The sequence below is a fragment of the Xiphias gladius genome, chromosome 8, assembly GCF_016859285.1.
Source record: "Xiphias gladius isolate SHS-SW01 ecotype Sanya breed wild chromosome 8, ASM1685928v1, whole genome shotgun sequence".
NCBI classification, from domain to species: Eukaryota; Metazoa; Chordata; class Actinopteri; order Istiophoriformes; family Xiphiidae; genus Xiphias; species Xiphias gladius.
In genome coordinates, this window is record NC_053407.1 from 7538928 (window position 1) to 7563331 (window position 24404).

General features: G+C 38.8%; 1 protein-coding gene across 1 annotated transcript in view; it reads right to left on the reverse strand.

Annotated features, from left to right (window-relative positions):
- Positions 1–1856: 1856 nt before the first annotated feature.
- si:ch211-212o1.2 (uncharacterized protein LOC492735 homolog) overlaps positions 1857–24404 on the reverse strand; it is a 47357-nt gene continuing 24809 nt past the window's right edge. Inside the window, exons 4-6 of the mRNA XM_040132592.1 lie at positions 20845–20989; positions 9880–10092; positions 1857–5086 (exon numbers count right to left, since the gene is read on the reverse strand). Of these exons, the coding sequence (XP_039988526.1) occupies positions 4962–5086; positions 9880–10092; positions 20845–20989 (483 nt within the window). The 3' untranslated portion in view covers positions 1857–4961. The remainder of the gene's footprint in view (positions 5087–9879; positions 10093–20844; positions 20990–24404) is intronic.

Genomic DNA, 24404 nt, shown 5'->3' on the forward strand with positions numbered 1-24404 from the left:
TTAATTGCATTATGAAAAGTATCATGTCTAAAGTCATTCATGTCTCAAAATGCTGCAGGTTTTGCCATCAACCCTTGTGTCTTAGTATGTCTGATAGAAACTTTAATAGCTACCAGCATGAGGCACTGATCAGCCAAGCACATCAGCATGGTGAGATCCAATATGTCACCACCATGCAGAGAGAGCGGGAGTGTGTCTGAATGTGAAGAAGAAGGCCTACTTGCATGTGTGTCTTGTTAGTGCAGGGTGTAACAGTGGAAGTGATGGCAATAATGTGAGAATGACAAAGGAGCTCTTACTGTGAGCTATATGAAGACGTATGTGATCAGCGAGAGTTCTGCAACACGTCACATCCCCTGATGGGTGTTAGTGTGCACGTAAACACTCAGGTAAAATGGAAAGTGTCTCTATGTTTATGTGTGAGATGATAATATACAGTTCATTCTTATACTTATCCAACATAGACCAAATATGAAGAAAACTCTAATAAGAAAAGCTTATAAATCTCCTCATTACAACTTCCAGTGATACTAAAAAATGTCCAACTATATCAACATGTTGCTACTTAAACACCCCAAGCAATCTCACTAAGACCAAATAATTTAAATACCATTTTTCGCTGAGGACTCATTTGGAGCGTCACAAATTTTTTCCTCAGTGTGAAAAGCCATCACTCGTTCACTTCAATCATGTTTGAACAGTGATTGATGATTAATGTGTTGAATTTAGCCTCTGGTTCAGACTGAAAGATCTTCATTGCCGTGAAATTTTGTACAGACATTTATGGCCACCAGTGGATCTATCTTAATGACTTTGGTGTTCCTCTGACTTTTTCTTCTTGTGCCACCATGAGATTTAAATTATAGTTTTCTAGTAAAATTTCTCTGCAACTTTTGGATCGATTTTCATGAAAATTTGGTACACACATTTATGTCCCAAACAGGATGAACAGCTGTGGTAAGTTCGTTAACATCATACCTGTGAACAAGTTAGCTTTTTAACTCAAAGCGCCACTAGCATGGTTGTAGATTTTTAGTTTTGTTCAGAAGTAATGGAGCAAACAAGATCCAAAATCAGAGGATTCACATAACATTTTCTGGTATTAAAACACTGACATGCTTGAAATGGTTTAATCAGCATGTTTTCAAAGCTCTGAATGTATAGGACACTAACCTGGTCTTTAACAATTTTTCATTAGTCATTTTTTTTCCCACTCAATAGCAACAGTACCATTGCTAGGATAATACTACAATATCATGTCATTACGTTTCTGTGATGTACAAATCTCTAGCGCTCTCTCTGAAGACTTGACATCAATACTCTTGATGCCAGACACATAGAACACAACGAAGCAAATCTCTTACTCCTGCAGTCAAGAGCAGAGATTTGGACCTGTCACTAGAGGGCGCTGTTGGTTCAGCAGTGGCATTTAACTTCAGTGTGTGGCATATCCCTCAAATCAAACTTTTGAGCTGGGCACAGCATTAACCCTGACAGAAAAACATGCTTTAAAATTAATAAACAGTGCTCATCCTGCAACCATAAGCCCCCATTTTGTGTTCTCATTTTTTCTGCACATATCCTTGGCTTCGTAAAGCCAAAGACACTGATAGGACTCTTTGAAAACAGCATTAATATCATGTGACACTAAAACTGCCCCTCAGTCCTCTAAGCAGTGCAGCTGACATCCTGGTAAGATACAAAATGGTTCTAATGAGACTAGATTGGTATTTGCAGTAGTGTTGGAGTGAAGAGTTTACTATTCTGCAGTCCATATCCAAACTACATGCTGTACAGGGTTAAGATATCTTCAAAAAAATGTTTTTCATATTAAAGACAACAGCAAGAAATGAATATTTGGAGTTGATAAACCTTTATTTAAATCAAAGAGCAGATAAAAACATTAAGGCAGACGAGCAGCGAGCCTTGAGCTGCAAAATGGAACGTCAGAATTTAACTATACAAGGCTTGATCCGTTAATAAAAAAATAGAAAATTATGAAGCCAGAGAAAACAAGAGAACACAATGTGAGAGAGAGCATCTGTGTATTTGTATATGACTGCATTCAAGAGATGTATAGTGTGTGTGTGTATGTGTGTGTGTGCATTCAAGTGAGACATGATATAATCTGTATGCATGTTATCATGAGTGAACAGGTGCTTGCAGGACACATTTTCAGACATTTACTCAGTAAAACAATAAAGTGCTGTTATTATTAACCTTCTATGACTGAAGAGATTTCCAGCCTACAAATGAAACTACAAATCAAGCAGCTAGACTCTCTAGTACAGAGTTAGTAACAGCCAACTAAAGTGCATACGTCACAGTATGAAATCTAAACAAAAATCAGATACTAAATACATTATTTGCATTCTATAAGCAACTTGGTGACCAGTTTTTGCTGAAAAAGAATTAATTTTGCTCTCCAGTGCAATAATGAAAGGTGTTTTCTTTTTCCTTCCTTTCACATCAGCTGACAAAAACTGATGCAAAAATGTTGCAAAGTATTTCTTCAATGACTCTCTGATTTAAGATTAGAGGTTTGTGACAGATTTCTTATTGTCGAGTGCTTAATATTTACAGTTGCAGTCACATATGTAGCACAGTGGATTAGACAGTGGCACCAACTAGCATCTTGCAGAACAGTTAAACAAAGTTTCTTTTCTTTTTGGGATGAGGACACAACTATGAATCAAAAGTTCCAATATGATTTGAATGACTGCAACTGTTTATGAATGACTGCAAATGTCTGTTTTTTCATGGTACAAAATGGTGATCTATTGAGAAAAAAAGTAACAAAAAGAATTTTCGAGCTTTCCTAAATCAGTTAAGTAAATTAAATTATTGGGTAGGGCTTTATGTAGTGGTCTGGTTGTCCTGAACTGAAAAAACATTTTTGGTGATGCAGAATGTAACAAGAATCAGGACTTGGAGATAATGACCAGCTAATCTATCCATGCCCTGAGCTTTCCAGTGTGTTGGTGAAAAGTTAATGCTAACTACACATGTAGGACACATAGGACTCATTTTATGGTGTTTGGGGGCAGTCACAAGCATCCTCCAGGAAATCTCTCATAGAAAGATTTTTGTCTGCAGGCATATTTGGGGTACAATAGAAGGTTTATCTTCTTCTCGAGACTCGCAAACATATATAAACGTCAACCTGTCATCCACATTTCATCCCAAACTTTCTCCATTTTCATCCACCTTTCTTGCTAAGAGTTAGAGGAGAACATCTAAACCACTCTCATGTCTGTTCGCTAAATATGAAGCTACCGCCAGTAGCCAGCTAAGATAGCTTAACACAAATACTGGAAACAGCTAGCCGGAATCTGTCCAAAGGTAAAAAAATAAAATAAAAATCATCAGTTTTTGTAGGAATAATTTGGAATTAAACAAAATGTGTTAATTAGTGAGCGTTAGAGGTGCTGGTAGGTGGATTGTATTACCTCTGGACAGAGACATGCTAGCTGTGGCCCTGTTTCCAGTCTTAATTCTAATCTAAGATAACCAACTGCTGGCTGTAGTTTCATATTTATCTTACAGACATGAGAGTGGTATCAATCTTTTCATCTAACTCACGGCAAGAAAGCCAATAAGTATAGTTCCCCAAATTGCAAAGTATTCCTTACTCGTTCAAGGTCTTCATATTTGCTACCTACTTTAGACCTACTTTAACTTGCTTAAACCACCACCTACAATAGCATCCATCCAGAAAAAGTTCAGCAGGTCACTTTTCTGTCTGGACACCTTCTTCCTAAAAATTTAATATACGAAGAAACAACAAATAAATCTGGTTGCCCTCTTACTTTGCTTTAAAAGTGCAAAAAAAAAATGACAGGCTTCTTCACTACAACTAGCTCTTGTACTAAAAAGTCTATAGTAATCTCGATTCAAGTGAAATATAGGTACTGATTAAACTTCCATGTAATTCTCGATACCTTCATTCAGAGGCTTTTACGATTTTACATGCTGATTTCTACATTCCTCAAGTAACAAAACAACTGGACTGCTCCAAAGATCCTCTCAGTACAAAAACGATCAATGAGAAGTGTCAGCGTAAGAAAAGTTCTACAGTTTGTCAAAGCACATGTAGGATGAACAGAATTATGTCAACAACTAGCCAAAACTGAACGACATGATTTAAAGTTGTTTTACTTATATCTATGCAGTGTGTAAGTATGCATCTGCAACTTGACTGCTGACATATATATAGCAGTGCTCAGAAATGTATCACAGAAGCTATAGTATATATTCTATCAAACCTTTTTTTACACGTCTGTCCTCACCAGTCTTATCTTGCCTGGCTCTCACTGTGAGATAATCTTAGCTCTAGCACAGGCACAAATAATGAGAGTTATAACTGTGTAGCTGGTCTGACTTCTAAATTCTTAATCTAAAGTGCACAATCATCAGACTTCTACCTTCTTGTGTGTAAATGCAGCCATAAGACTCTAAAGAGGATGTTGATGTTGTCTAGAAAGGACTTCTAAAAAAACAACCTTAAAAAAAAACTTAAAAAATAACAGACAAGGAGAAATCAGAAGAGACAGTGACTGAACAATTGACTTCCAAACATGTTTGTGGTGTCACTCCTGGAGAGCCCAACCTCCAGAAACCTCCTACACCTACACACCAGCACACCTCATTGGTTAAACAGGCCTACACGCTGTTTGGCTGTTACAGCAGAGTGTTCTCGTCTAGTAATGTTTTCAACTCCAACATTCAAAGCTTGTTAAACTACAGACTCCAGCACATACAGATATCACTTTAACCACTTTGATTTTTTTGCAAACATGGTTTCTTTGAATGTTTGCTCTTTAGCTAAAAAGCAAGAAGCACAGAGACATGAGTAAATTGTGAGTGTTTGTGTGTGTGTGTTTCTCCCCATCCAACCCTATTTCTGTGTTTTTGCATCTGCAAGCCCATCCCTCCATCCATCCTTTTGTATATTTGTGTGTTTATAAGTCAGTCCTCTTGGCCCATGCCAGGTCATCTGACCGGGGTTTCTGCCCTGTCAGGCATTCGATCAATCGCTCCATCCGTCTCCAAAAGCCCAGCTGGTCGAGTGGATAGTTACACCAACCTGGGATGTAAGGAAACATGGAAAAAAGACAAAAGAAGGAAGGGAGAAAGCGGTGGGAGACAGTCAGGAAGGTGGAGAAAGGAGGAGAGGATTAGAGAGGGAGAAGTAAAAAAATTAAGATAACAAAGGCAAAAAGAAATTGGAGAAAGTAAGGAACTGTAAATTTTATTGCTTCTAAAATGAGATAAAACCAACAACAAACCTAACTGTATGTTGTATGTTATGTTTCATTTGTTAACTAGATTTTATGGAACAACATGAAGGATGACAATGATGTACAAGCCAAAGCAACTGTATACAGATCACTAACACAGTCTTGGACCCCTGAAGGGATTTTCTACAGTAGAGATATTTGTTTTGTCTCTGACCCCGCCTACTGCTCCAACTATACCCACAGGGTGAACACAGGCTCATATTGACCTGTTTCTAACCATCTGTCCTCCACCACCACCCCCTTTTCCCTCTACACATCCTAAACTGCGCTTGCTAACTTCCTTCTCTTTTAGTTTTTAATCTCTTTGCTTTACTTCAGATTTCACTCTTCAGACCGTGACATCCTCCTACTTGTATTGTCTTCTTTCTTTCCTTCCCTTATCTGCACCCTAATCCTCAGTTTTTCTAGCTACCTCTAACTTCCTGTCTCACTCTCATCATCATGTACAGACTAGAGTTCAGAGGGATAGACATCACACACGTGCTCTCTCTCTCTCACACACACACACACACACACACACACACACACACACACACACACACACACACACACACACACACACACACACACACACACACACACACACACACACACACACACACATCTCCATTTTCTTTCTTCTTGTGCAGTTTACAGAACTTTAATGGCTATGAATATATGTGTTTGAGATAAATACATTAATGTATGTATGGCTGCAGGCCAAAGTACACATGAAAATGTACATTTACATTTAGACACGAATGCATGCATGACTCTACAGTAGTCTCTGTGAATATATGTGACTGCTCTGACATACACACACAGTCATGTCTTTGCTGAGCATGTTACACACATGTACTGATGTCACTGCTTTAGAAGAAGCCAAGCACTCCCTTGACATTTGAGATGAAAAGCCAATTTTACTATTATTACCAAACACACACACACACACACACACACACACACACACACACACACACACACACACACACACACACACACACACACACACACACACACACACACAAATGGAGACATCCACATGGGCTGTGTGTACTTAGCCTACCCTTTGTCTGATGCTCATACACCACCACCCATGTTGTGTTTGCATATGGTGCATACTATATCTGTAGTGATGTGTTTGTGTGTGTGTGTGTGTGCGTGCGTGTGTGCTTGTGTGTCCCTCCAGTGACCCTCTATCTGCTGGAAGACATAAAGGAACCAGAGGTTTTGTTTGATTTCACTGTCTCCTTCCATCTCTCCTTCTTCCTTTCTCTCTTGTTCCATTTCTCCTTCTATTTCCACATATTCCTTTTTTTATTCTTCCAAACCCCCCCCACTCTCTCCCCTCCCTTCCTCCCATGTCCTCCATACCCCCTCTGCCTGTGAAGTCCTATTTGTTAGAGCAGACAGCAGGTTAGCATTAAATATACATGGGGATTGTCAGCCGGTGGCAAACACAAAGGCAACTAGGCGAGCCCCAGTGGAATCCAAGCCCAGGCCAGGCAGCCAGGCTGTGGGAGCAGGGGGCCATCACCGTCCCCTGTGGGCCCCCATAGGTTAGAAACTGAAGAGGAGGTCAAAAAGACTAGTATACACACAGATGCTTGAGTATGCAGATGTAGGAGTATGAGTGTGTGCGTGTACAAACACACATTTTCCCTGTGCCAACTCCCTCACTCGCCCACACATCTGCCGTCTGCAGGGGCTCAGGGTGACGTACAAGCTGAAACCCCCTTGTGTATCCTGCCTCTTCACTCTCCCTCCCTCTCTCCCTCTCACCCAGATGCACACAGAATACTGAATGTGGATCTATTACGGAGGCCTTGTGTCTCTAAAGACACACACACACACACACGCAAACAGAACATTTTCTTTTAGTTATTTATAAGAAGTTGACAGACAGACGCGGCCACCATTTTATTTGAATCAGCGGAGAACTGCAAGTGAAATCACTCTGGAGTCATCACTTTCAATTATGGCGATCTAAAATGGCCGCCCACAACATAAACACCAATAAATATCCGATAGTGTTCAAAAGTCATGTTACACACATTTAACCCTTCAGTGTCTCAGTTGTGTGATAAATGCATAACTAAAACAACAACATTTTTATTTTGGGAATGTACAGTGTTAGATTAATTTTGGTAAATATTTTTGATCTGTTCCCAACTTTATACAAAAGAACTATACATTCTTATAAATTACTTGGCTAGACAGAAAAAAGCTCTTAAAATATGTTGAACTGTTGTTGCAATGCACATAGGGGCATGGGAGTGTGTTTTAAGAAGGACTTCAAAAAATGTGAACCTATCCTTTAAAGTGACACATTTCCAGAGTTCTGTATTCAGTCTCACTGTATACAACAAAAATGAGGACACTCCTGTGCATTATCACTAAAATTTCAAATGATTAAAAATTCCACAATGTGGCATCTTACAATAACTGTATTAATTTTGAGTTAAAATGTAGGGTATTATCTTATGTATAATTAAAAACAAACAGGTTAGACAGACTACATTGAAAATACAGCCCCCAAAGCACAACCTCAATACAACAACAGCGAGTACACCTGTGACCACTGCAACAAAAGTATGTTTAACTGTGATCACTGCAACAACAGTGAGTACACCTGTGATTTCCCATTAAGGCCAACTGTGTGAATAAGGTTATAAAATAACCTGTGAACACCACAGCTTCTTCAGTTTTGGCCTGGGTTGTGTCTAATCTAGCATGCAGATTACTAGACTTCATAAAGATGGGAGAGGGTACAAAGGGCATCAGTAAGATACTAATCATAAACCGAAACACAGTTGCAGTAGTAGTTAGTAGTAGTAGGAGGTATAGGAAGAGCCATACTACCAATAACAGAAGCCGCAGTGGTCTTCCTCGAAAAGGATGCCACGCACATTTCACTATTTACAAAGCCTTGCACTGAAAATCAGACGGGCAAGTGCTTCTGACTTGGCACCAGGATTAACTGTGGAAATTGGTGTTTCAGTAACTGATCAGATGGTGTGAAGTATATTGCATGAAGTTAACCTCTATGGTGTGCAAGAAGAAAACCACTGCTCACAAAATGACACGAAAAGATTAAGCTTTATCAAAGAACATGGAAAGAAGCTTGATGAATATTGGATGCACATTCTTTGGAGGGAAGAAACCAAACTAAATTGTCTGGATCAGATGTGAACCAGCATGTTTTGTGTGGACCTGGCCAGGACCACCACAGTGACTGTATAGTGCTGGCCCTGAAACATGGAGGTTGGAATCTGCTGATGTGGGTCACATGATTGCAAAAAGAGTAGGGGAGAAGACATTTATAGATGGCATAATGAATAAAAGTTTTTATTCTCAATACTGAATGAAAAGTTTCAAGAAGCTTGGCAGGAGAGGAATTTTCACACACTGGGGGAGGGGAAAAAAAAAAAAAAAAAAATCACACAACAGTTTTTCAGTAACGAACAAGTAAAAATTATGACCTGGCCTAGGGAAGTACTGTATTTCCCTTGACTTGAATCCAAGAGAACAATTTAGGAGCATTTTAAAGCAGAAAGTAGAGCGACAATTCCCTTCCAGCAAAGAACAGCTGAAAATTATCATCTGTGAAAAATGGCAGAACATCTCTCCACAGATTTGTTAAAGACTGGTCAGAGACAAAATTGTCATCAATAGTAAAGGTGGACATACTAATATTAAAAAAATAAAAAAGAATCTCACTAATGAAGGGTGTACTGACTTTTGTTGCAGTTCTTAAATATTGACCTTTCATTATAGTTAAATTAGTCAAATATTTCTGTTTGTCAAACTAATTGGCTTCATTCCTCTTGAGCTTTGGCAAAAAACAAATAATATTTTATTTAATGGACAGGATTTGTGATTACTTAAAATTTTTAGTGATAGTAATCAGAGGTGCACTCAGCTTTTAATTTACCTTTTATTTATTTAATGGATTCAAATGTAACTGAATTAACTTAAATGTATACAATTTAGACAAAAGATACATCATTTCATACATTTTAGTGTTTATAGGGCCAATTTCCATCAAAATGTCATAATTTATTACCATGTTTTTGGTTCTATTAGTCTGATAATGAAAAATTTTTTGACTATCTTTAGTGTACTGATTTTATTTACTGTAGCATATTTTATCACATATAGATAATTTACTCTTCAGTGTAAATACTGAATTGTGATAATTTGATGATGTTATGGTCCATCTAACTATGAATAAGCCCGTACTTTTGCAGAACTGGGCTTACAGATGTGTTGATCTGACAGCAGCCCTATATATATTTGATGAATTGAATAATCCAGGCTTGTGTAAAATCATCCACAAACAATCGAGCTAACTACCTTATCCATGTACGGAGATCAGGGCCCAGGTTTTGTTTATAATTATAAACAAAAACAGTAAAGATAGTGCCCATCCAGCTGACATCTGTTTTTTAAATTTATGTACTCATTTAGTAATTTGAATAAAATTTGGTAATTTATGCTTCTGTTAATATGTAATCACATTTGTTAATTTGAATATACGCTCAAGGAATTAAAATTCTGGCACTTTACAGTACTGTACTGAGGCAGCACCAGTTCTCACCTGTAGTAATGCAGTAGTATGTTTCGTGTGGCGAGACGTGGTGGATGCGGTGGTGTTTCCGTGGCAACACCAGATGCCAGTCCTGGAGCAGCATGACCCAGCGCGGGAGGCCAAAGTAGGAGTGACTCCACTTATGAATCTGATTGGTCAGCGTCACGAAAACTGCCAGGGAAAAGACATAGCAGTCCCAGGGATAGGACGGCGCCAAGGCCTCTGAAAGGTGACAGGAAACAGATATTTATATGGAAAGAGAGAAAGAAAGAGTGAGTAAAGTTAATAGAGTAATTGATCAAACTGTTTAGTGTAATGAAGAGGGCCAGCACGAAGGCAAAGCACTCCCACAGAGAGGATGCTAGCAGGAGCCTTGGAGAGATGTAGAGACCGAGGGGGAGGATGAAGAACAGGGGGGAAGAAGAGGAGATGGGGGAAGATGGGAAAGAGTGGCAGCAGGGAAAGAGGAGGCGATGACAAAGATAGACCAGCCGGATGATGAGGAGAGAATTTAAAATAGCCTGAAATTTAACATAGTTTAACATAAAAAAAACAAAAAGACAATGTCTTCCAAAAATCACAGGCTGCCAAAATCAGAAAGGCCAAGAGGAGATCAGTCATCTGACATCAATTGAACAGATTAATCCAGACTTTTTTATCACGGTGCTATCACTACAGCACCCCAGGTATCAAGAGGAAAATTTGAGTCAGTCTGTCAGGGTAAGACTCTTCACCCCTCTGTGTGCCATCACACAAAAAAAATCAGTCTCTACAAATTCTGTTTGTTATTATTGAGTAGGTTAAAATGTAACTATGAATCATCACCCCTTAACTTTAAATATTTAAACAACTTCTGAAATCCCATTCCTACAGAGGCATCCTAGGACTGGACAGAATGTGTGCAGTGTTTTTTTGTGATTTTCAGATGAGGCTGTGGAGCTAGAGTTAAGATGGAGGCTGGGGAATGGGGACAGCAGTTTACTGAGTCTGTGGGAAAGTCACACTGAGGCAGAATTTGGAGGGCAGTATTCTTTAATGTTAAGTTTTTCCTTTTCAAACAGGATGCAGTGCATTTACAAAGGATTTTACACAATAAGAGGTCATTCAAAGCTGTAGACCAGTGAAATGAGTCAGGGTACTGAAGACTGAGAAACAGGAATGGATTATTCCAAAATCATCTATTAAGTGTAATGTTCATTTGGGTCTATTGTGAGGTAACTTTTAAAGGTCTGCTGTTTTAAAAAGAATAAAAGAAATGAAATTCTGAAAAAAAGAAAAAAAAAAATTTCTTAATTTTTGTGTAAATGCCCCAAGAAATAAGCATTTCTTAGTTTGAGACACCTATTATAAGATAAAAGAAATGAAATTCTGAAAAAAAGAAAAAAAAAAATTTCTTAATTTTTGTGTAAATGCCCCAAGAAATAAGCATTTCTTAGTTTGAGACACCTATTATAAGATAATAATCTATATTACTAATTTCTAATTTCTTCTGTTACACTTTTAACCAATAATATTTTAATAAGAATCCTCACCGTTTTATATACTTCCATTCGCATTTGTACCTGAACCATAATCCATCTCCTTCTTTTCAAAGGCTTTTGGTGTGAAAAGGGTGCAGGAAGTATTTAGTGTCATTAACAGCTGAAGAAACATCTTACAATTATTTAGATTCAATTTTATTTATATAGCGTAAAATCATAACATACATAATCTCAAGGCACTTTACAGAGTATGATCTAGATCTTACAATATAGAGCGAAACCCAACAGTTCCCACCATGAGCAAACACTTGGCAACAGCGAAGGGAAAAACTCCCTTTTAAGAGGAAGAAACCTCTGACATAACCAGAAACAGGGTGGGCAGCCATCTGCCTGAGAGAAAAGGGAGAGAGAGAACAGCAACCAGGGACAGATGTATATATTGTTGTACTCATGCACTGTCATACTTGTTGCTATAATGGAAATAATAATAGGGATATTAATAATAATTAATATCCTTAGTGTAATGTTGTCATTAATAATAAGAACAGCAATGAGTGGCAACAATTTATAACAACAACAACAACAACAACAATAATAATAATAATAATAATAATAATAATAATAATAATAATAATAATAATAATAATAATAATAAGAATAATAATAATAATAATAATAATAATAATAATGACTGTTGAGTAGTAGTGGCAGATCCGGATCATGCAGCTCCGGAGTCAGAGATACCTGCCATATAAGGACCAGGAGTGATAAGACAAGAGAGGAAAAGCGCAAACTACGGAGAGAGAAGACACAAAGTTAATGACATACAGTATTGCGATATATATGCATGGGGAGAGAGAGAGAGAGAGAGAGAGAGAGAGAGAGAGAGAGAGAGAGAGAGAGAGCGAGCGAGAGAAGGAGTATTCAGTGTATCATGGGAGTTCCCCACAGCAGCCTCAGCCTATAGCAGCATAACTAAGGGGTAGTTCAGGGCTCACCTGAGCCAGCCCTAACTGTACCAGCTCTAACTGTAACTTTATCAAAGAGAAAAATTTTAAGCCAAATCATAAATGTAAAGAGGGTGTCTGCCTCCCGAACCCAAGCTGGGAGCTGGTTCCACAGGAAAGGAGCCTGATGGCTGAAAGCTCTGCCTGCCACTCTACTCTTAAAAACTCCAGGAACTACAAGTAAGCCCACATTCTGAGAGCATGTTCCAATTGGATAATAGGGTGCTTTAGCTCTTTAAGATACGATAGAGTCTGTTCATTAAGGGCTTTGTTCGTAAGGAGAAGGATTTAACATTCTATTCTGAATTTTACAGGGAGCCACTGCAGAGAAGATAATGTGGGAGATATATGATTTCTTTTCCTTGTCCCTGTCAGTACTCGCGGGGATGCATTTTGGATCAACTTGAGGCTTTTCACAGACTTGTTGGGACATCCTTGTAATAAGGAATTACAGTAGTCCAGCCTATAGGTAACAAATACATGGACTAGTTCTTCGGCATCCTTTTGAGACAGGATGTTTCTAATTTTCACAATACTGTGTAGGTGGAAGAAGGCTATCCTAGAGACTTGCTTTATGTGTGAAGTCAAGGACATGTCCTGGTCAAAATGACTCCTTGGTTCCTTACATTAGAACTGGAGGCCAAAGTAATGTGATCCAAAGTTACTATATAATTAGATAATATTTTTTGAGGTGTTTATGGCCAAGTACAATAATATCATTTTTGTCTGAATTTATAAGTAAAAAGATTAAAGGTAATCCAGGCCTTTATGTCTTTAGGACATTCCTGAAGTTTGAGTACCTGATTAGTTTGATCCAGCTTCATGGATAAATACAGCTGGGTGTCATCTGCTTAGCAATGGAAATTTCAGTTGTGCATCCTGCTAATATTGCCTAAAGGAAGCATATATAGGGTGAAAAATATCAGTCCTAGCACAGAACCTTGTGGAACTCCATGACAAACCTTTTTGAGCATGGAAAATTCATTGTTAACATAAACAAACTGGAATCTATCTAATAAAAACGACTTAAACCAGCCTTGTGCGGTTCCTTTAATCCCAATGACATGTTCCAGTCTCTGTAATAAAATCTTGTGATCGATGGTGTCAAATGCAGCACTAAGATCTAGCAGGACAAGTATAGAGACAAGTCCATTGTCTAAAGCCTTGAGAAGATCATTGGTAACTTTCACCAGTGCTGTTTCTGTGCTATGATGTATTCTAAATCCTGACTAAAAATCTTCAAACATACCATTCCTATCCAAATCATCACATTATTGGTTTGCAACAGTTTTTTCAAGGATTTTAGAAATAAAGGTGAGGGTGGATATAGGTCGATGGTGGCTAAAACATCTGAATCAAGAGTAGGCTTTTTAAGTAGTGTTTTAATTACTGCCACCTTAAAAGCCTGCAGTGCATAGAGTGTTAATAAAGTTAAATTGATCAGATGTGATATGGAAGTGTTAATTAAGGGTAAAACATCCTTGAAAAGCCTAGTTGGAATAGGGTGTAAAAGACAAGTTGATGGTTTAGGTGAAGAAACTGTTGAAGTTAGCTCAGAGAGATCCATAGGAGAGAATGACATATAGGAAAATATAAATGAGGCGTTATAGTCGATTTGACTGTACTGGACATACATCTGTGCCAGTTGTGGGAAGTAGGAGACAAATTTTTACAGTTAATTTTTTTTATTGTTACAATTTTATTTGTCAAGAAGCTCATGGAGTCATTACTGCTGAGAGTTAAAGGACTGCATGGCTCAATAAAGCTATGACTCTATCAGCCTGGCTACAGTGTTGAAAAGAAACCTGGGATTATTTTTATTTGCTTCTGTTAATTATGAATAATAGGCAGTTCTGGCATCACAGAGGGCTTTTTGATATGTTATTACACTATCTTCCCAGGCTAGGCGAAAATCCCCTAGATTGGTCGAACGACATTTCCTTTGCAGCTATCACAATGTCTGCTTTAAAGCACACATTTATGGATTGTGCCACAGACTGGCCTCCTCTGATTCATTACCTACTTTTTCAGAGGGGCAACAGATTCGAGTGTTGTACACAATCAGGCTGCAGCACTACCAACAAGATCATCAACTTGTGTGGGGCTAATGTTGAGATAGCTGTCCTCCATTGTATTTACATATAGCATTGGAGTAAACAACAATGGGAATCTTTCCTTAAATTTGGTTACAGCATTATTAGATAGACACCTACTGTAATGGAATTTTTTCCCCCAAAAAGCTGTGCAGTCCATTATTGTAAACTCAAAAGTTACTAAAAAAAAAAAAAGGTCAGACAAATATGGTTATACAAATATATGTTCAATTTCTATGCCATATATCAGAACAAGATCAGATTATGGCCTGTCCTTATTTATATGTGTAGGGGATGTTGATTTCTTTAGACTAACATATTCTTCTTGCTACAACCAGTTTCAATAATACAGAATAAATCAATGTGACGATCAGTTATCAAATCATTAACTAACAGGGAATTAGATGAGAGTGATCTAATATTTAATAGTTCACTTTTAATTGTCCTATTTTTTGGTTCTGTTTTTGTTGTTTGCTATATGTTATATATATTCATTTTTTTTAGTTTTTCTGAATTACTCCTCTTACATTTACTCTAGTTTTGCATTTCAGTGGGAATCTGGGATACTCCAAACTTACTTGGGTATTTCATAATACATTAAACTTTATAAATTAAGAATATACATGCAAAACATATGATGAGTTTATAAAAACTGAGAGGGTGGCAAATTTATTTAATATGTTATTTAAACACGTAGTCTCATTGTGATCTCCTTTTCAAGAGAGACCTGTGTACAAGAGTAAACATGTATGCTTTAAATATAAACAGATAATGCACACACACATACTGATGACTGATGCCCGTCGAGCTAAGTGTAAGCAAAATGAAAAACATGATTAACATTGTGTCTCCACAGGAGGTATTGCATGAACAGCACATTAGCAGAGCAGCAGCAGCAGATTCAGTCCTCCATCTGTGTCTACATAGGATGCTTTCAGGCACAGTATTGAGTGTAGGTCACGCACATTTTGGCAGCACTCAGAACCCAACACATAATCATTGTAGATGCGCATGTAAATCAAAACGAAGTAGACATGAAGCATAAAAAATAGACTTTAGGTTGCATTTACGCATGCTCTCGAGAAAAACAGGAGCTGTTATGCAGCCTGTGTAGTCAGCCAGTGTTTAAAACGGAAATGTATCTGTTCCATCAGATGTGCATGAGATGGACGTGGCTGAAACACCTCCTGGGTCAACAGCCATGCTAGCAGCTCTGTGTGGCTGTACTTTGGCTCAGCAGTGCTTTGAGCTAAATGCTAACATCAGCTTGCTAACCCTCTGGAGTCTGAGGCCTGTCGGCCACTTTTGAGGTAATTGGACGTATTGACATTTTTATATATTTCACCTATCTAGAAAACCCAAAGTGCTACATATGCTTATATTAAGCACAAATTCAGCTCCAATTATCTGAGAGCAGTCAGAATGAACATACACTTTTCAAAAACCTATTTTCAGAGGGGCTGAGATATTGTAAAAAAAACAGGTTATAAACATGTGTGGTCAAGACTTTTGAGATCTGAACCTTGTAAACTTTGGGTTTTGGCTACACAGGTGATTAAATCATTTAGAAATTTTATGTGGTTTGACTACTAAAGTGTAAGAAATTTTGAGTGACACTATTTTTTTCAAAGCCAGTGGCCTACACAGTGAATAAGGATGAAGTAGTTGTCAACACACTGTTAATATTGCCCCCCCCTGTCAAAGGTAGTGGTACATCAGTCTGGAATGTCATTCTGGCCCTCTTGGAAATTCTGTTTTCAAACCCAAACATACAATGAATAAAATTGTGATGAATTGTAATTGCAATCACATTAAATTACTGGAAAAATACAAAAATTGAGCAACATTTGGCAGAAGAATTTCCTTTGGGATTAATAAAGTTGTATCTTATCTTTATCCTATAATTTTCAGTCCTGATCAGGTTTCTGTCTGGTTGAAGGCAAAGGTAGAAATCACATGCTTTGTACTTCCAAGGGGTTTTGTTCGCTTTCCGCTATGCATCCAGAAGTATGCAAAGGTTTTGTGTCCAGCGGTATCCCTAATCCAGCAGTTGCTGACAAGCTCTGCCCCAGGAACTGGCACTAGAACACCACTGGCTGTCTTTCTGTGTCTTCTGTGTTACACTGCACAGCTGTGCAGTGAGCTCCGCCATGAAAGCCTTGTGGGTCATGCTGTCCTGCTGCATGAGTTCTTTGTGGAGATTGTAGGCATTAGTTGCAGCAATGTCAAAGAAGTAAAGAAAGAGTTTCCTATACCAGTTTTGTTGCAGTGTTGTGTAATACCGGATCAACTTGTCTGACAAATCCAAACCTCCCATGCGCTTGTTGTATTCCATCACTGGTGGGGGACAGCTCTGTGTGGACAGTCCCTCCTGGACTCTCTGTACATTCCACAAGCACCAAACATACAAGTAAAGAAGCTGACAACTTGCAGGTGCAATGTTCTCCACTTTTCTGTGAAATAATAAATAAATAAAAATGTGAACAGTTGCCCTTTCATCATATGGTCAACAAGTGAAATATCTCATCTGCTTATGACATATTTTGGTTACAGCAAATACATCTATTTTATATTTGATTTATACATTTAGCACTGTAAGATAGTTTTACTTTTTTTTTACTCTTTTGTATTTGTAACTGCTGTTTGGTATGAGTGAATCCTGTGGAAGGGATCTATCTATTTACATATTAAAACACAGAATGCACCATTTACACATTATAGCAGCCATGAAACACATTTACAAGTATTTGATCATTAATATCTGGCATGTGCATTACATTAACCTACACTAATGAGACTTAATGTCATAACCCCCCATGGCTCTGATTTAGCTGGCTTGAATGAATATTACAATCTTATTTAGTATAGCACACAATGTTACACCACAGGAGCCTGATATGATACATAAAATGATTCATCACTTAGATGGATACTCTGAATATTAGTGCATTACAAATAACAGAGGGAGACTGAGAAGGTAAATTGGAAAGAACAAAAATTTTTAATTACACCACCTAACTTTAGCTTTAGAGTAATTAGTTGACCTTGCTGGGTGCAGTGTCTATGACATGATACAGGTTTACAATCTGCTGCATTGTTGTGAAGAGAACTTTTAGCCACCGCAGCCACTGCAGCTGCTTTAGATGCTTTATGACAGAATTTTTAGCTATAGAAAGCAATATGATGTGATGTGCCTGTGGAGAGTTGATGGAGTTAAAATAATTCACTTACTCATAAAAACATCCTCAGCGGGATAGAGTCGAAGCTCAAAATGGCAACATTCTTCCTCGCAGTCCTCACCGCTTTCATCCAAAGAGAAGTTGCAGTCATCGTTGCTCACGTCCATTTTCTTTTCCAAGGCTGCAGCAGCAGAGCAGCATCTGTGTGCCACCTTCCTCGGTCAGTGTAAAAAACAACCCAAACATGCGCTCTTTCCACACGTTTTCATGCCTTAAAATTACCAAATAACAACTGCCGAATTACCATGCTGTTGTCATATGAATAGCTGTATTTGCAAATGGGTGGGCCATCAATAACTGATTTCTGACTCAGAGGCTGAGATTTGCCTGTTCTTGTTTTTTTTAATGTTTCTTGGACAAAACCCACTGACTTTTCAAGCAGTTTGGTGAAATTTCTGTTTTATCTGAGCAGGTAATGCTAACGTGTTAGCATGCTAGGGTGTTAGCACGTACAGCTGAGGCTGATGGGAATATCATTAGTTTTGCTGGTATTGGCCACAAACAAATGTTTTAGACCAATTACAGTTTTGATCTGATGATGTTGAGAGATATTCATAAGACATTGCCATCCCTCAGCTACGCTGCCACTGTGGCTAAAAAATGTGTATAATCAGTGTCTCTGTCCACTGAGTTTGAGTTTTATTCGATTTCCTAGATGTAAACTATTGCTAGGCCTGAAACCATGAAAACAGCTCTTGAAGATGTCTTTGGTATCTGGGGATTGTGTATTTTGTCAGTGTTGATTTGAGCTGATAGGTGACAAACATGTCAGGACTCACACACAGGAGCAGCTGTGTGCAGCATTTCTGGAAATAATTACCTAAACGCATGAGAACAGTCTGCAATTTGGCTCTTGTTGTTATTTGAACAGCATTTGGATGCAGATGTAACAGAGCCGCTCACACCAGCTTGACAAAATAGACTTACAGTACAAGTTTGGTCTCATCTGCCAAATGCTTAAAGCCTAAGAGAAGTCTGCAGCCTGTCTTTCATACAGCTCACTCTTGTTATTCATTTAAGTATTTCTGTAGGTATGACTTACAGCTGTCCTCTCTCTGTCTGCCTCCATCTCTCGTTCCCTCTCTTTGGTTAAGACAGCGATCTCTTGACCCCAGTTAAAGTGCAGACATGACAGCTGGAGATGTCACCTCACTGCTTTCAGTGTTCCCCATCTACTTCTGTCTCTGTCTTTGTCTGGTGACCGCTTGACACCGCGAGGAGCTTGACATGACAGGTTTAGATGTCATCTTACCGCTACATGACCCTCTACCACCCCCACCCCTGACTCTCTCTCGTAACCTCGCTTCTCCATACACTCTCACCCTCTGTCTTAAACTCTTAGCAGTGACCTCTTAAGGTGCAGACATGACAGGTGTAGATGTCACTGCATCTTTCCCTGTCTCTGTCTCGTGACCTCTTGACTCCCTGCGGTGCGGGACATGACAGGTGTGGATGTCACCTACAAGTGGACCTCGCTACTGCCATCACCCCTCTAATCTTTCCTTCTCTCTCCCCAATCATTCACTGGTCCCTCCTGTGGAAAAGCAGATGACCTTTGCATGTTTCCCTTCCAGTCCTCTTTCCTCCATTTCTTTATTTCTACAGATTTGTAACATTTTTCCCTTTATCATTCTCAGTCTGTATTCCTTTTAACACCATCATTCAAATTTTTACATTGGACATTCCTGACTGTGTTTATATGGAGAATTCTGCTTTTAAAACTGGTTTCCATCCTTGTTTAACTTGTATGCTTGATTTGTATAGTTGTATTGTATTTGTATAGGTATGGGACAATAACCGTTATAGCTATGGTGTATACAATATTGCTATAAAGATAGAAATGGTTATAATATAGCTTTCATTTTGTTACAAGACAAAGCCTGCCTTGACCACATAGTGGTGTGCTGAGGTGCAGTGGTGAGTTATTTTGTTAACAGAAGAAACTACTTCTCTCACATCAGATTAAAAATAATCTGAGATTTTTTAAAAATGTTGACATAGAAAACACTAAGAAACATAAGGGTTAAGGGTTCATTAAATTTGTGGTGTTATTGTTGTTGATGATTATGTCATCTAAATAATGTTCATTTTGTTTCAGTAAATAGAGGAAAAAGAATGAAGCAATTATCTGGGCATTACTTAATATTACCATAAAGGAGTGGTCATATAGTATTGGGACCATTATTTCTAGGTTAAAGAGGTAAAAAAGAGGCTGCTACTGTATTTACATGTTAATTCCTTATTTTTGGCAGATCATTTGTCTCTGCTTAAATACAGAGCTAACTAGGGTTATAATCACATCAGAGAGGCTGATTCAGAGGCTTGTGAACAGCTTAACACCACACCCCCGTAGCTAACCTCGCCTTTAACCTGGCTAACTGATGTCAACTCCTCTCCTCTCCACCCATCAGCGACCTTTCGGCTCATGCTGAAGTGCAGACATGACACGTGGAGAAGTCACCTCCACAATAACAGGCTGCTCTGTTTCTCCTACGATCTTCCTCCTTCAGTCCCTCCCCTCCCGCCCCGCATTCATAAGGTCAGTGCACATGATTACAAGAAAAACTACCCCATGCTTTCCCACGATCAGTGGACACACTTCACCCACCTCAGAGGCCAGGATACTTTGGCATCCTGAAAAAAGAGGTCACTGCTAATGATTGTTAGACCCTTTGTACTTGAACTTCTAAAGTCCTTACACTCACATTACAGCTTTATGCAATGTGGCTGTAAGCAAACTGGCAGTGATTATGAGTGGGAAGCCAGTGAGGGATCACATCTTTGCTATAGCAATTCCCACTCCTTTGCTGGGGAATTTGTGAAGCGAGGTTGAGATCTGGGGGGATAGCTCAAAGCTCTGTAGGTGTTACGCCCCGAGGTGTCTCCCTCATAGGTAAAAACGATGTGAATAAGGAAGAATGTTCACACAGGATACAGAATACCAGCGCTTTGCCAACCTCAATTTCATTGTCACAACAGCAGATTTCCCTCATCTTTCCTCTCTCCTCCTTCTGAAATGTTTGTATGTGCCATATCTGCCATGCATACATACATGCACGTGCTTAACTGCCGTTTGTGTGTGTTTGTGTTCTTTCTGTGCTTAATAGCCAATTCAAAAAATACAGTTCTGTGATTACATGTGTGTGTGTGCTACCTGGTGTGTATATGAGGAACTGGTAGGCCATGTGAGCCAATGGTAGGATGGGGATCATACAGTTGTCGCCATTGGTTTCAATGAAGTCATGGCGAGTGATGGCGGTCGGATCGATGTGGTGTTCCCTGAACGGTCGAATAAATGCCTGTAAGGAGAGAGAGAGTCAGAGAAAGAGAGAGACATTATAGACAAAATTACAAAACATCTGCATTCCTTCAACTAGTAAAACCTAGTGCAACCTTATAAAATATGTCAACGAATATTCTAAATTTGATTATATGATCAAATTGTAAAAAAAAAAAAAAAATTGGATCGTGAAAAAAAAACAGTTTGGCTGTCTGCCTCGCAAGTTCTAGCGTGGGCGTCAGTCACTGCACTGAATGCACTGCATGACAGACAGGAGTCACACAAAGTCACTTTCATTGATTGAAAATGAAATGTAGGTCAATCTGAAATGAGCAAATTATTCAACAAGGCAACATGGCAGAGAGTTTGTAACCCACCTCAGCCGCAGAGAGAGGGATTTTCACTCCATGCAATCTAAAAAGCTCCGTTTGGAAATATTTTTAATTTTGGTCAGTAGACGCCAAATTGTGGAACTTCGAGATAAAGTTGTAGCCTACCATTCCAGAAAAACTGAGGATACATCTCGAAAATATGTACCCAAGTAGTTATGTCTCTTGTTGTATTGGTTTGCCCTCTTATGGACATAATGCGCAAAAAAAAGATATTTGACTGGTTTGAACCTATGTGTTTTGATAGAAGGAATAATTGTAATTTTGGCCAATTTTGACAGCGCTATTATACACCTCCTTATTCAAATATTTATTCTTTAATACAGGACAACTGGCTTTAAATTGTGAGGAGGGACACTCATTAACCAAACATGAGTTTATTTATGTGCCATGGCAGTTTGACTGTCATTTTTAATAGAGAGGCACTGAAATGGACTGCAGTGCTTTCAATAAAAGACAATTAAACAGAAGACTACATGCTTCAGTTCTCTGGTCATCCACACACAGATTATAAACCACACTGACATTGGTTTTTGTAAGTGCACCAGTCTGCAGACTGAAGCATACAATGTAATATTGTATAATTACTGAAAACCCAATCAGTTCTGCAACAGCCATGACAGACCGTTTTATTTTTAAGGCATTTTATGTCTAAAGATTCTACTGAATTCAATACTCCAAATGAAACAAAATTACATTTGAATAACAAATACAATATTTTAAATAAGCAGAAAACAGCTAAATTCTCCTCAGTTTCTGGCTGTCTCTTCTCTTAGTTAAAATTACACACATTTAGTTTCTGCTAAATGGAACTGATGTGATAAACAACAAGCACAAAAACAGAAGCTGATAGTGACTGGTAGATTTTCCAACTTAATTTACATTCACTTTAAATCAGAACACAAAACAGACAGAAATTGTTTACAACCCTTACGCAAATGCAAATCAAATGCACACACACACACACACACACACACACACACACACACACACACACACACACACACACACACACACACACACAGCAACTCAGCGGTGCACAGCATCCTGTGCAACTCCAAAGCTCATATCCAGCATCTTAATAAACCACAGAACAGCAGTCGAGTCACACAAACACACTCATACACATAAATGACCCATGGACACCAGACACAAACTCCAAAATGTGAGCTTCAAACCCCACTTGCACTGTGTAGAGGCAGACAGTTGTCTGTGAGAGCATGGGGGTCTCTAATGAAAGACTGAATCTGAATCTTACAAGCACAAAACAGGACAAAAAGAAACACATACACATGCACAAACAGGATAAAGTTAATTTATTTCCCTCTTTGGAAAAAGCAAAAAAAGGAAGGCCTGCATCTTGCCACAGTGTACATGTGTCCTTCTCCATGTGTGTTTGTGTGTATGTGTGCAACCATGGCACATCATCATGGAAACTAACTTGTCGTTATAGCTGTTTGAACCAATCACACATGCCTATTTTGCAAACATTGTTGGCAGGAGCCACTGCAAATACAGAAACTATCTGTTTACACAATTATTTACCCTCCACAGTTCTCGTCTGCCTTTACCCCCCTCTCATCTCCCATCACCCCCCTCCTCTCGCCGCAGCCCTCAACCAGATGAAAGGCTGGCTAAGCCGCGGAGGTCATGCCGAGCAGGGCAGAATCAGCGATCCCGGTTAACGGTGGGCCACTGGTCGCTGCTTGTACTCTAATCCCACACCGTTTAGCGGCATGCCTAGCACGACATCCGTTAATCACCAGCTCACATCGCCCATCGCCCCAGCAACCAGCGCTGTCCCACTAGCTGGACAGACACGCCCTTCCACCCCCTCTTTTTTTATGTCCTCCCGACCTTTTTTCTGTATTTTCATCTCACATTTTGTTGGTTTCTCTGTCTCTGTCTCCCTCTTTTTGGCCAAATCTTTCTATACTTTATACTATAGTTTCTATACTTTCCTCTTCTTCTCCGTTCCACTTTTCTTACCTTCCATTCTACTTTAAGAAGAAATTAACTTGAGTCATTCAATTAACTCTCCATCGACACTCCAATCAACCTAAGAGTTGCCGTGACATGAGAAATGTCTAATAAAGATGTAAAAGTAAATACAGAGAGAAACTGACATAAGGAAAGAAGAACTGATGCTTTTAAAAGATGACTGCAGGAGAAAAACAGATAGGAAGGAAGGATCTTCAAACATATATCGCTAAACTGTGTAAGCACATCTGGCAATTTCAATGTGAATCAAGCATCATTGGGAACTAATGAGTGTGACTTTGTCCTCAAAGTGGTGTCATTAGAGGACTGCTAAATCCTTGTTGAGTCAATTAAAGCTCAACGACATGATGACGACGAAAAACAGCACGGCCAAAAGCCTCACCAAGGAACAGTTCTGAACACTACTGGGAAAATGTAATACACTTTTTAGGATAGCGCTGCTGTTTTGGTACTTTGGAGAGAAAAAGGCTTTTACGGATTCAAATCAAAGCAAATCGTTGTTATACAACTTCTAACGAAAAGCATTAGTGGTATGCTTTATGGGATTATTTTCCTTGCAACTTTTATGAGGTAGAGCAAAATCATCTTGCAACTGAAGGGTATTTCGATGGTTATAGAGAGCATGGTTATATGAAACACGGGACCTCATCTAAAATTAAAGTGGTGGTGTTGATATATGTACATCCCCGACACTACCATAGATTTTATTGTTTATTATTTGGACTTTCTAGTGTAGTGGAGGCATGTTAACAATGTGTGGTAGTATGACATTAATCTCGTCATAGAAACAACACATCAGGGTGTATTTGATCAGTCTCTATCAGCCATGCACTGCATTGCAGCTTCTTTTTTGATTGATATGCCATCTGTTCTTTTTTTTTTTTTTTGCATTTTGCCTTTATTAGATAGTGACAGGGTAGATACAGACAGCGAACATGGGAGAGGGGCATGACATGTTACAAAAGTCCCTGGCTGGAATCTAACCTGAGATGTTGTTGATGTCTCCATTCAAGTTTCTTTACATACAGATCAAAAATGAGTATA